General features: G+C 55.3%; 1 protein-coding gene across 3 annotated transcripts in view; it reads left to right on the top strand.

Annotated features, from left to right (window-relative positions):
- Positions 1–12,403, top strand: part of MLLT1 (MLLT1 super elongation complex subunit) — a 69,036-nt gene that overhangs the window by 40,630 nt on the left and 16,003 nt on the right. For all 3 annotated transcript variants that reach the window (XR_008686396.2, XM_055429345.2, XM_055429344.2), the window contains exon 4: positions 10,133–10,276. Coding sequence is in view for 2 of the 3 variants with exons in the window: in XM_055429345.2 (XP_055285320.2) it covers positions 10,133–10,276 (144 nt within the window). In the remaining variant the exon portion in view is untranslated. The remainder of the gene's footprint in view (positions 1–10,132; positions 10,277–12,403) is intronic.

Raw genomic sequence — 12,403 nt, 5'->3', positions numbered from 1 at the left:
TTCTCTTGGGCATGTACCTAAGAATGGAATTGCTGGGTCTTTTGGTTAATCCTGTTTTTAACTCTGTGTGTTTGTTAGTCGCTCAGTCGTGTCTGACTCTTTGCAACCCCATGGACTGTAGCCCTCCAGGCTCCTCTGTCCATAGGATTCTGTAGGCAGCAATTCCCTTCTCTAAACCCAGGTATCCTGCATGGCAGGTGGATTCTTTACTGTCTGCTACACTAGGGAAGCCCATAACTTGAGTAGCTGCCAGATCGTGTTCCATGGGGACCAAACCATTTTACATTGCTACCAGCCGCGTCCAAGGTTCCAGTTTCTCCACATCCTGGCCCACACCTTCCATATCTCTGATTGTCACCATCCTGGTGGACATGAAGTATAATAATTGATGCCTCATTAGGTTCTGGTTTGCATTTCTCTGATGGCTGATGACTGTGAGCATCTTTTCATGTATTTATTCGAAACTCATATATTTTCTTTGGACAAACAAGGTGGGCTGTTCAGAATTTTTGCCCTCTTTAAAAAATTGGGTTAGTTTTTCCCTTCCTGTTGAGTTTGAATAGTTCCTTATGTACAGTACTCTGGGTCCAAATTCTTCATCCAGTCTGTGATTTATACATATTTTCTCCAAGTCTGTGGTTTGTCTTTTCATTCTCCGAACAGTATATCTTGCCCATCAAAAGCTTTACATTTTGATAGTCCGGTTTCTTGTTGTTTTCTCTTTTATAGTCATGCTCTGGGTCTGGCATAGGGCATCTAAAAACCCACGAGCTTGTCTTTGCAGCCCACCCACTGGCAGCCTTCTCTGAAACATCTGTTCAGAGAGGCAGAGGAAATTGCCTGTAGGAAGATGGCATCTAGCAGGGGGCGCCGTGGTCATTTGTTCTTGGCTGCTGCTAAGTCACTTCAGTCGTGTCCGACTCTGTGCAACCCCACAGACGGAAGCCCACCAGGCTCCCCAATCCCTGGGATTCTCCAGGCAAGAACACTGGAGTGGGTTGCCATTTCCTTCTCCAATGTGTGAAAGTGAAAACTGAAAGTGAAGTCGCTCAGTCATGTCTGACCCTTAGCGACCCCACGGACTGCAGCCTACCAGGCTCCTCCATCCATGGGATTTTCCAGGCAAGAGTACTGGAGTGGCTTGCCATTTGGGGGTTTTTAGAAAAGTTTATTTACTGGGAGGAGGGGAAATTGCTTCTCTTCTTTTTTTTCCCCCTGATTTCTTTTCTTTGATTTATCCATGCAGCAGATATTTACAAGTCTGGGACACAGAAAGGACCAAAGTGGATCCAGACTCACATGTAGTGGGCTCCCGGACCGACAGAGCAAGAGGCACTGGATGAGCAGGGCTGAGGGTGGCGAGGTCTACTCCATCAGTCCTTGGTGCCCTGAAGCCGGGGACATGGGTGCTGCCCCTGTCACAGGAATCCGCTGAGAAGGGGGGGATGCGGGAAAGTTCCCCTTAGGAATCCAGGCTCGCTGAGAGCCTTGTGGGTGGTGGAGTCAGCGGGGCAGAGCCGATGGGAAGACACCCTTCCTGGTGAAGGTGGGGGACAGTTTCAGAAGGGAGGGGTGAACATGTTGGGGAGCATCAGAGACATCACCCAGGCTGTGTTGAAGTCATCACACTTGCCGTGTAAGAGGTCTTTCAGAGGGGCTTCCCTGGTGGTCTAGTGGTTAAGAGTCCGCCTGCCATTGAGGGGACAGGGGTTTGATCCCTGATCTGGGAAGATCCCGCATGCCGTAGAGCAACTAAGCCGGTGGGCCACAACCACTGCGCCTGCACTGTAGAGCCTGAGAGCTGCAACATGTAAAGCCACTGCATTGAAAAGCCCTTGCACCACAACTAGAGAAAAGCCCATGAGCAGCAACGAAGGCCCAGCACAGCTTAAAATAAATAAATTTTAAAAATGGCCTCTTAGATCTGTGTGTGGTAGGTGGGTGTGCTCTAGACCCTCAGCAAGGCGTTGATCCCTGTGACCTCTGGATCCATCTACCTCTCTGGACATGAGATCTTGTGGCCTTGCCAAGGTGCCTCTCCTGTTCCTGTCCCAGGTTGTCTTGCAGTAGCACAGTCATGTGACAGGGCAGACCTGGCTCCTCCTGGGAGGAACTCAGTGGCTGCCAGACTGGAAGTACCTGTCTGTGTCCCAGGGAAGCAGAGTCGGTGTCTAGGGGTCACGTGAGAGGGGCGCTTGGGGGCTTGGTCTCGGGTGTGAGCAGGTGTAGGGGAGCTGATCTTATTTTTTTTCTTTTTCAAATTAAAGCTGGTTGTCCCTTAGTCCTGAGTTTTTGGTTTGGAGTGATTGGTGAAACCAGGGGGTGGAGAAGAGAGTCAGTGATAGGGTGGGGACAAGGGGTTAAGTTCAGAGACGCCTGCTCTGTCATTTCCTGCATCTCACATTGGCCGGCGGCCCCTGCCTGTGCCCTGCAATGCCTGTCGGGGAATGAACGCTGACCTCGGCACACGTGGGTGTTGAACCCTCAGCTGGCTGTTTGGGCTGTGAAATCTTCCCCAAAGCTGACTTTGACCCTGTTTCCTCCGGTCTCTGCCTCCCTTCACTGTGAGATGTACCGTCGGCTTAACAACATACTTGGAGAGGAGAAAGAGAAACACATCAAGAGTGTGTGCTGGGGACTTCCCTGGCAGTCCAGTGGTTAAGAATCTGTCTCCCAGTGTAGGGGACATGGGTTCGATCCCTGGTCAGAGAACCAGATTCCCACATGCCTCAGCGCAAGTAAGCCCATGCAGCAAAACTGCTGAAGCCTACACACCTAGAGCCCGTGCTCCGCAACAAGAGAAGTCACTGCAATGAGAAGCCCACGCACCGCAACTGGAGAGCAGCCCCCAGTCACTGCAACTAGAGAAAAGCCCACAAAAGCAGTAAGGACCCAGTACAGCCACAAAATAAATAACAAAAAAAATTTTTTAAAGTGTATGTTGACTTCAAGAGACAGCCCAATTTTCAGAGACGCAATACACGAAGACATTTATTCCAGTTGTTTTCTGCTAATATTAGACATCCTCCCTGCCCTCCAGCCCGCCCCCACAACAGGCTATTCTTGGACACTGAGCCCTAACCATCACTAACTTTCCATGACTTCTCTCCAGTGCTGTTAACTGAAGTCACAGAAAGGAGTGTCTTGGTACATTTTATTAGGCAGCTTACGTGGTTTTCTTCAGAAAGCGGTTTTTGTGTTTTTTTTTTTTAAATAAGATGAAACAGCAAGGCCAGCTTCTGAGCCGGAAGCCCTCAGAGGCATGTCTTTGACATTCCTGCTGGCTTGTGCTGGGGGGCCAGTGCCTGTTGTGGGCAGTACTGAGCCCCTAGGTCCTCCTTCACATCCCCCAGGGGGGCGCGGCTCTGGGTGTCCAGGTTGCTGGTGACTGGTCGGGGGTTCCCCACCTGCCCTCAGTTTGAACTGACGTGGCAGATGAGAGTGAGTCTTGAGTGATTAGGCCCTTGACCCCAGGAGCCGGTGGGGAGACCGCCTGCCCCACACAGCCCCTTGACTCCCTGGCTTTCTGTGGCCATGTTGGGCTCAGAGGTGGGCAGCCTGTGCTCTGTGTTGAGGACCTTGCTGGTTGATCCAGGGGGCCTGGCCTTGCTGGTGGATCACCAAGGAGCCAGGACAGAGGGCATGTTGTGTGAGGAGACCAAGGAAGGTCAGGGGGCTGTCAGCCAGCCGTATGCTCGGTTTTTCCCTGTAGCATCCTCTGCATGGGACCCCAGAAGCATCTGTATTTCCTCAAGGGCAGGTGTGGAGTCCGGGAGAGAAACACCTCCAAAAAGCGAATGAGCCAGAGAAGAGGTGTCACTGAGCCATCTGCATGGTCACCCCCCAAAGTGCAGGCAGTGGTAAGGGCAGTGTTCATATCAGCCTGGGTGCCCTCTTGGGGTCAGACTGGCTCAGTTCCGGATTGAGAGGTTGTTTGCATCTTTGTGTATCTGACTCTTGTGTCTCTTTGTAGTAACAGCACCAAGGGTGGAGGCATCTTAGATGGGGGCAGGGAGGAGACCGAGGACACCTGGCTGGGTCCCCTTGAGCTCCAAGGGCCCACGGGCTCACCCCTTGCTTCGTCCTTTCCTCTTTTTGATCTGTTTTTGTCCAAGTTTCTTCATCAGGTTGCCATTTTACATGTGTGCTCATGTTGGTGGCTCCTTTCCCACTCTTGTTGGTGTTCGATTGTTAGGACTCCAGATAACCGAAGCTAACTTCCAGCATGAGGGCAGTTGTTTCCACACAAGGTGACCATGTCCCCTGCGCCCAGCCCTGGCAGCCCCGCGTTCACTTGCTGGGTGGCCTCCTGTGTCCTGGGTAGTCTGATGGCCGCCACACCGCACCACCCCATGGTGCTGGCCAGCACCACAGCCTCTCTTCCCGCCTGCCCTTATGCACCCAGAACCCTGGGAGTTTTTCCCTCATCTCACCGAGGCTCAGAGCATGGAGTGGCAGGTCCAGTGTCGCACAGCAAGGCAGCAGCAGAGCTGTTTCGACATCCGGGCAGTCTCAGACCCCAAAGTCCATGGTTTGGAGCCCACAATGCACTACTTTCCTTAACACTTTAAAATTTTCCTCTTACTATGACTACAAAGGTGATAGATGTAGGTTGCAAGGGTTTGAAGTCTTCTCTCCAGCCTACTTGCTTGAAGTAACTACTATAACCAGGCTTCCAGAAACAACTTTGGTGTGTGTGTGAGTGTGGGGGTTCAGGGAGGAGGGAGAGAGGCAGTTTCAACCTTGGTGTCTGTGGGCCCTCCTGTGTCAGTGCCCTCAGCCCTGCTGCTTCTGGTGCCCCGGTGCGGCGAGCCCCTTCGCTCACACCAGCTGTCATGGACCCACCCTCCCCGCCCCGGGCTGCCGTCATCCTGTAAACTGCCTCCGTGGACCTCCCCAAACACTGGCCTACGTGGCAGTGGGATTTCAGGGATTGCTTTCCTCCCTCTCTTTCCCCAGCGATCAGCAGTTCTCGCCCGCTGCCTAGAAGCCCCCATCCTGGTCAGCCTGGACTTGGGGACCCTTGGGCCGTCCCGGAGGAGCATGGGAGATGGGCTCTGCACACGCCCAAGGCTGCGGTATGCCCACCCGGTGTCTGCCCACCTTTATTGGTTCCGTGTGACCTTGGCAAATGATCAAATGCCACCAACCCTCAGTTTCCTCTCCCGAGGGGCCGTGAAAACAGCAACAAACTCTCAGAGATTTGAAGGATGAAAGAAGGTGCCATGTAAAGCCTCCCACCAGCTGCCCATTCCTGGTGAGGGCAGGTTGAGTGCTGACGATGGGGCTGAGTGTTAGACGTGCGCCTGTGACCATGGAGGGTCCTGGGCTGAGGGAGGGCCGGCAGGAGCACCGACAAGGCCAAGCGCTAGACACGCACCTGCCACAGAAGATCCTGGGCTGGGGAGGCGTGGGGGCGTGAAGGGTGGCCCTGGGCCTGCCTGCACCCTTGTCCCCTGTAGCAGGATGGAGTCAGCTCACATAGGTAGTGGTTAAATGGTAGATTCTCAGATGCAGAGCTGCAAGGAAGCTTGGGGTGGGACCAGCTGTGTACAGGTAAACGTTTAAATATAGAAAACCAAAAAATATGTACCGGAGTAGAGAGGGGATCGGAGCAGACCACACAGCCCCACCCCCAGCGGCAGCAGTGACTCACCTGCAGGCACTCGTTTCATCTCCACACTGGGGATGCAGAGTCTTAAATCAGGTTCTGATAACAGTCTGTGTCTGGAAAAGATAAGACTCTTAACCAAAAAACCCTAACAGATATCATCAAATCTAGAAATTGGTAAATCAATAATTCTTTAATGTCAAATACTCAATAATGTCAAAGTTGCCTGAATCGTCTCACATACATGTTTTGAAGTAATTTGTTCAAATCAGGATTCAGATAAAGCCAGTTCATTGCTGTTGATTGCTGTCTAACGCTTCTTTAAATCTTCTTTCTCTCCATCTCTCTCTCCCTTTCTCTCCTTTGCGAAGTGTTTTCAAAAGCTGTAGTCCCGTAGGGATATTTCTGACTATACAGCCCAGCAAGTAGGCTGGGCCCTGATCAGATTTGGGTTTACCTGGTTTTCCTTTAAGCTCAGTGAATGTGGGAACCCTGGGGCCTCTTATGAGAATGTCAAATAGGTCCCTGGGGCCAGCGTGGGCAGAGGAAACAGCCTCAGGGTTCTCAGGAACCAAGTGTCCTCCTCGGCTGGTGAGATTGCACTGCCCGAGTCTTCTGTACGACCTGGGGCGGCAGTGGAGGGGGAGGATGGGGGCATCCTCTAGGGCAGCCCTGCCAGCTGCAGGAGGTGGCCTTGGAGTGGGCCCTGGGGGTCTGAGGTGGTGGACAGGGGCCGGCCGATCCAGAGCTTCAATCAGCTGGCCCAGGGCTGGGGGTTGTTTGTCTGGACAGTGCTGTGGACGGGTGCACATGCTCCTGGCTTTGGGCGCTGGAACCAGTTGGGCCAGAGCCTTCACATCTTAGTTTGCTGAGGCCAGAGAGAGAAACTGACCTGGGGAGTGACCTGGGGAGTTCAGGGCCTGGCCTGAGAACACTGGGGCCGGCCCCGGGACCCCTGGGGATCCCAGGCTCCCAGGGAATGACTAAGGGGTTACTCCTGGGATTGCCTCCCGGTGCAACTTGAACTTGGCCCGCCCTCACCTCACATGCTGCCGGCTCCCAGGCACCATGGTCCTACCTGTCTCTCAGCTTTCTCAGGAGACTGGTTTCCTGGTGACTGGGCTGAAAGTGGTGCGCCATCCACTTGGAAATTCCTAAGCTTCTCCAGCCCCAGGTCTTGTCCCTAGGGAGCTCCTCATCAGTATGCGTTGGGGCCCGTGTCCGCTGCAGGGCACACGCCGGGTGCTGGGGGAGGCCTCTGCCCAGCCCAGTTGACACCCCTAGCTCTACTCCTCACCACTCACCTCCAGGCAACCCAGGGAACTATCCCTGGGTGCTGCTTGGGCCAGTGTGTCGTCACCCTGCTGGGTTTGTGTGGGTGTGGGAACCGCTCCAGGAGCCAGGGGTTCCAGAGAACACCGCCTGCCTCGAGTGCGTGCTGGCCCACTGCCGACAACCCTGGGGTACCAGGCACGTCCTCCGGCCCTGTTTCAGCGTCTTCACCTGTGAAATGGGGACAGTAAGAGCGCCTGCCTGTGGGGATGCTGCATAGGGTCATGTTACAGAGCAGTGTCCATGCCCTGTCAGTGCAGCCACTGCTCTGAGTGCTCAGGAGGGAGGAGACCCTCCTCAGCCTCAGTGGTGCTGCGGGCACACGGCAGGCCCCCGACACATTTCCGCAGGACTGATGAGCACGTGGGCACGTCCAGCAGACACCAGTGCTTGCTCAGTACTGCCCCTTGGGGACAGAAGACAAGATGTATGTCCTGCAGACTGTGATGAACACTGATCGAGGATAGTGTTCGGAGGCTGTTGGAGGGCAGCCGTTGGCGGGTGTTAAAGGAGGGTTTGGGGATGGCCAGGGCTAGTTAAACGTCCATGGAGTGAGAGCAGGCTGCAGCAGAAGCTGCTGAGTGGGAGGGGCAGCGGGATGAGGAGGGGCCAGCTGAGGGGGCGGAGTATGTGTGGAGGCAGCTGGACCAGCCTTGGAGCTGTGCCACCAGGCTGCAACACCGTGTGTGTGTGTGGTTGGGGTCACCAGAGAGGGAAGAGGCAAGGGGAAGGCCTGGGCTAAGCCTTGGGAGCCAAGTTTGGCAGTGGGTGGAGCTGGGGAGCACCCCTGGAAGCCTTACCTCATCTGGGGGATCCTGTGGCTATAGGTCCCGTGTCTCCATGTTTCCTTGGCAAGCCTCTTCCTGGGAAGACAGAGGTTTTATTTCTGGGTGGTGCGGAGCTGGGCACTGTGGCTGTAGCTCATCTTCCCCACATTGCTGGGGAGAAAGTTGAGGCTCAGGAGGGCAGCTTCTCCCAGGAAGGGGTGAGCAGCTCTGAGGGGTCGGGGCTCCAGGAGTGCGATGCTCTCACTTCCCTCCATGCCCGTCCCGTGGCTGGTGCTGGCCTCCAGGTGTGCCATTTCAGGTGGTCAGGAAGAGGAGAGATGTCGAGACACACTGAGACATTCTCTCCGCCGTGTCATTTCTGACCTGGGGGGAAGCCCTCCTCAGTGGACCTCCCTTATCTCATCATCCCAGATTAGGTTACGTGTCCACTTTGGGCAGGGGACTGATTTCTAAGTCTGGTGTAGGTGGTTGCGGTAGGAACCCACTCTTCCTGCGGGGGAGCTGGCCAGGTCAGGGGAGAAGGGATGCCAGGGGAGAGGCCATGTCAGGGTCACCTCAGTCCCCTGGTGTTGGCTTGAGAGGGCCTGTTTGCTGGTCTCCTCCCTAGACTGGCAGCTCCCGGAGGGCAGGGCCCATAGCTTTGTCAGGTGGCAAGTGCACCTTCTACCTTTGTGGCCTGGATTGGGGGGCAGAGTCGTACATGTGCAATTGCGGAACCTCACTCTTGCCTCCTTTGCTAATAAGCCTGCCCCCATGTAGCCAGCCATGCCTCTCCCCACCCCAGCATCAGCTGGTCACTGGGCTCACCTCATGCTGCCAGCCCGGGGATGGCAGGGTGGCTGGGGTCCTGGTGTGCTGTGGAGGCAGCAAGGGGTGAAAGGAGGTGGGCCTGGGAGATGCTGGGCCCAGGGGTGCTGGTGCGATGGCTTGGCTGCCCTGCCCTCGTCCCTCAACCCTTACCCGCCTGCCCACCTTGCTCACCTGCTCACCTTCTCTCAACTGTTGAGAAGCCTCTGCTGGTTTCTCAGACTCCTGCTTTCTTCTCTCCCGAAGACAGTCCTTTAAACATTCGGGGTGTGATTCACATGCCAGAAAATTCACCTTTTAAAGCACACAAAGTTGGTAGTTTTGAGTATATTCACCGTGTTGTGTGGTGATAACAGTTTTCCAGTTCCAAAGCAGTCTTATCATCCCAGAAAGAAACCTCTTCCCTAATGGCCGGCAGCTTCCACATCCCCTCCCCCACCACCCTGCTGCCAGCCCCTGGCAGCCACGAAGCCACTCTTGTCTCTGGGCTTACTTGTCTGTTCTGGACACTTCATGCATGTGGAACCATACCCTGCATGGCCTTCCCTCCATGAGCATGGTGTTGTTGAGGGCCATTCCTATCTTAACACGTGTCAACGCTTGGTTCCTTTCTGTGGCCAGATACCATCCCATTGTGTGGCTGAGCCCCAGTACGTTCATCCAGACACCTGCTGGTGGATGCTGGGGTTATGTCCACATCGTGACGACAGCAAGTGATGCTGCCGTGGATATCAGCATACGAGGCTTTATGTGAATGTGTGTTTTCATTTCTTTTGGGTAAACATCCAGAGGAGACTGGTGGGTTAACATTTTGAGAGACTCTTGTCCACTTTTCCAAAAGAACCACCATGTTACATTCCTGCTGGCGGTGCCCTAGGATGCTGTTTTCTCCACTTCCTTGGCAACACTTGTTATTTTCCATTTTTTTTAATTAAAAAAAATTTATTGTTATTTTTAAAATCTTGGTGCGGCCTGTGGGATCTTAGTTCCCCACTCAGGGATCAGACCTGCATCCCCTGCATTGGAAGCACACAGTCTCAACCACTGGACCGCCAGGGAAGTCCCTATTTTCCTTTTTTAAAATGATTGCCATCCTAGTAGGGGTGAAGCAGAATTCTGTGGTTTTGATTTCTATTTCCCTGGTGGATAATGGTGTAAAGCGGCCTCATGTGCTTGTTGGCCACTTTCATGTCTTTGGAGAAATTTCCCTTCCAGGAAAGGGGGTTGCAAGTGAGGCTGTAGGGTCCTGGCCAGGCTCGGCATCATTGCTCAGTGCCTGTGCGTCTGTGGGCCGAGCACCGTGAGGGTTGAGGGGCGTGTGTGTGGGGCTGTGGCCGCCGTCGGCAGGATCGACTGCTTCACTAACCAGTGAGACCGTCACCCAGATCTTTATTTCTGTCATGAAGCCCGCTTTGCCGGCTCTTCTGCAGTCTGTTAATTTATTTTGGGTAAATTAAGCAGGTTGATGGGCAGACACATACAGATGAGCGGACAAGGGTCTGAGGGGAGCGAAGGCAGGGAGCGTGTCTACCTGCCCCTGACTGTCTCTACCTCCTGCCCCACCAAACGGACTTCCTTGTTTTCGCTGTTCAAGGAGGAGCCAAGGAAGGTTTGCTTCACCTACGATCTATTCCTGAACCTGGAGGGCAACCCGCCCGTCAACCACCTGCGCTGCGAGAAGCTCACCTTCAACAACCCCACCGTGGAGTTCCGGTACAAGCTCCTGATGGCCGGCGGGGTGAGTGCGCCACTCCCTGTGGTCCTGACATGGCCACTGATGGTGCTGGGGGCACCCGGGGCTTCCCAGCATGTAGTTGAGTGCCTGAGACCCTGAGGGGCAGGTGGTACGGACGGCACCTGGCAGCTTTGGAGAGGACCCAGGCATCCCTAGCCTGTACCAGGGCGTTGTCTGTTGCAAATGACTGACTAGTCTTTAGTTATCCCGAAGCTTTTTGTTGCTGTGGGTAATTAGCATCTTCCTCCACAGAGGTGGGTGGAGGCAGGAGTGGGTGTGAGGCCAGTCTCCCAGCCTGACGTGGAGCTGGAGCCAGTTTTTAACTGGACTGGCAAGGCCACTCAGAGGCTGTGTCATCTGGGGGGTTCCCTGCTGATGCAGGCTTCTGGGGGTTTGTCCTTGTGACTCGGACCTGGTCAGAGTGTTGGCTCTCAGAACTTAGGTCTCTGTAGGGAGTTGTGCGCAAGCAGTCCCGGTATGGTGGTGGTGCTGGAGCACGTGTCAGGGCTCTTGGAGAGCAGGGTAGGGTGCCCACTTGTTGTGGGGGGGCAGGCTGGACTGTGCCAGGCGGGGGATGTGGGCTGAGCACACCAGACATGCTGTGCCTGGGGTGGAGGAGTCGGGCTGGGGGTGACTGCTTGTGTGTGTGTGTGGTGAGGGCAGGCTCACTTCCCCAGTGTGTGCCTTTAGCTTGGCTTTCTTTGGCTCTTGGGAGCAGTCCTTTTTTCCTTTCACTTAATTCAGTTGGGTCTTTTTATAAACTTTTTAAACAATATGAAAGAATCACTTTTTCACTGCAGGATGTGTGATTAAGGTCTGCTGTGTCCTTAATAAAAGATGAGTGTGTGACCCTAATCTTGCACGTGACGGCTGACGGAGTCCAGTTGCGGAGCAGAAATGGGGGTTGCCTTACACAGATGTTGGCTCTGAAGTTGGCAGGCGCAGCAGTCCTCCCCCAGCTCTGCCTCTACTCTGGCGTCGCTGCCAGATGCTTTCCAGAGTATTTCCCTAGCAGTTCCTGGGTGCTCCCCCCAAGGTTGCGTGGTCACCGCTCTGTGGGAGGCAGCCGCACAGAGTGTCCATGGGCCTCTCAGGACCCAGGACGCGGCCCTGAGCCCCCAGCTGTCCATGGGGGTGTGTTTGCTCTGAGGAGATGAAGGCTCAGTGAGCAGCATCCAAACACATAAAACCAGAGGGCAGGAAGCCGGGGAGGAGGTGCTGGGAGGGAGGGAGGCCGCGGCCGCTGCGCTGCACCACCCAGTGCTGTCCTCGCCCTGGGGGGCTGCCCAGAGAGCTGGCCGACTGCCCAGGAATTTCTTGCCCTTTGGGGCTGTGGGCTTCAGGCTCTAGGCTGATGGCAGAGCAGTGCTGTCTGTTCTTAGGAGCCACTCGAGACCTCCAGGGGACTGTGGCTCCTGAGTCCTGAGTCCCAGTCCCTGTTCGCTGTGTTGGGGCACCGGGTCCCAGGTGGGCCGCCTTTCCCCCCTGGTGGCAGGTAGCCCCGGAGGCTGCCTGTGTTGATGTCCACATCGGCGCTGGAAGAACTGGAGGAGCGAGTTGTCTGTGAGCCACGAGGACTGCTGTCTGTGCAGCCCCTTCCCCGGGGTCCCGTGAGCACTGTTGCGCCTCGCATGACACTCAGACCGCCTCTGCAGTGACCTGAGCCACTTCCTGCCGGGCCCGGTGGTCACCTGGCCTCCAGTGTTGTGTCTCATCCTTGGCCCCGTCGGCAGTTGAACTGCACAGAAGTAGAAGCTCCTTCAGCGGAAGGTGGTGAGATGGGTTCCTTTGGAACCACGTGCTCCCAGGTTTTCACCAGAAGGCAAGCAGTCACGTGTGTCCTAGGACCGGGTCAGCCTGGGACCTTCCTCTGAAGGGATAGGAGATGTTGTAACGAAAGGAGGAGAAGGGCTGTGGGCGGATGAACCGAGGGCTCGCATGGCCCTGCCATCCTCCTGGGCTGCCCACTTGGTCATGTTCGAGTGGCCTTCGTGTGTGCGGGCCCCTGAGGGCATGATCCCTGGGTGCCTGACGGGGCCGACGTGTTCTGGGAGCCTGCTTGAGAGCGTGGTGGTCAGACAGGCTCCGACGAGCTGTGCCGCCTCGGGCCCCACCGCCCTCCTTTCAACC

Source organism: Moschus berezovskii, chromosome 8 (genome assembly GCF_049115385.1).
Source record: "Moschus berezovskii isolate FMDL1 chromosome 8, NW_MosBer_1.0, whole genome shotgun sequence".
In the NCBI taxonomy this organism is placed as follows: Eukaryota; Metazoa; Chordata; class Mammalia; order Artiodactyla; family Moschidae; genus Moschus; species Moschus berezovskii.
This window is presented reverse-complemented; position numbering and strand designations above follow the sequence as displayed.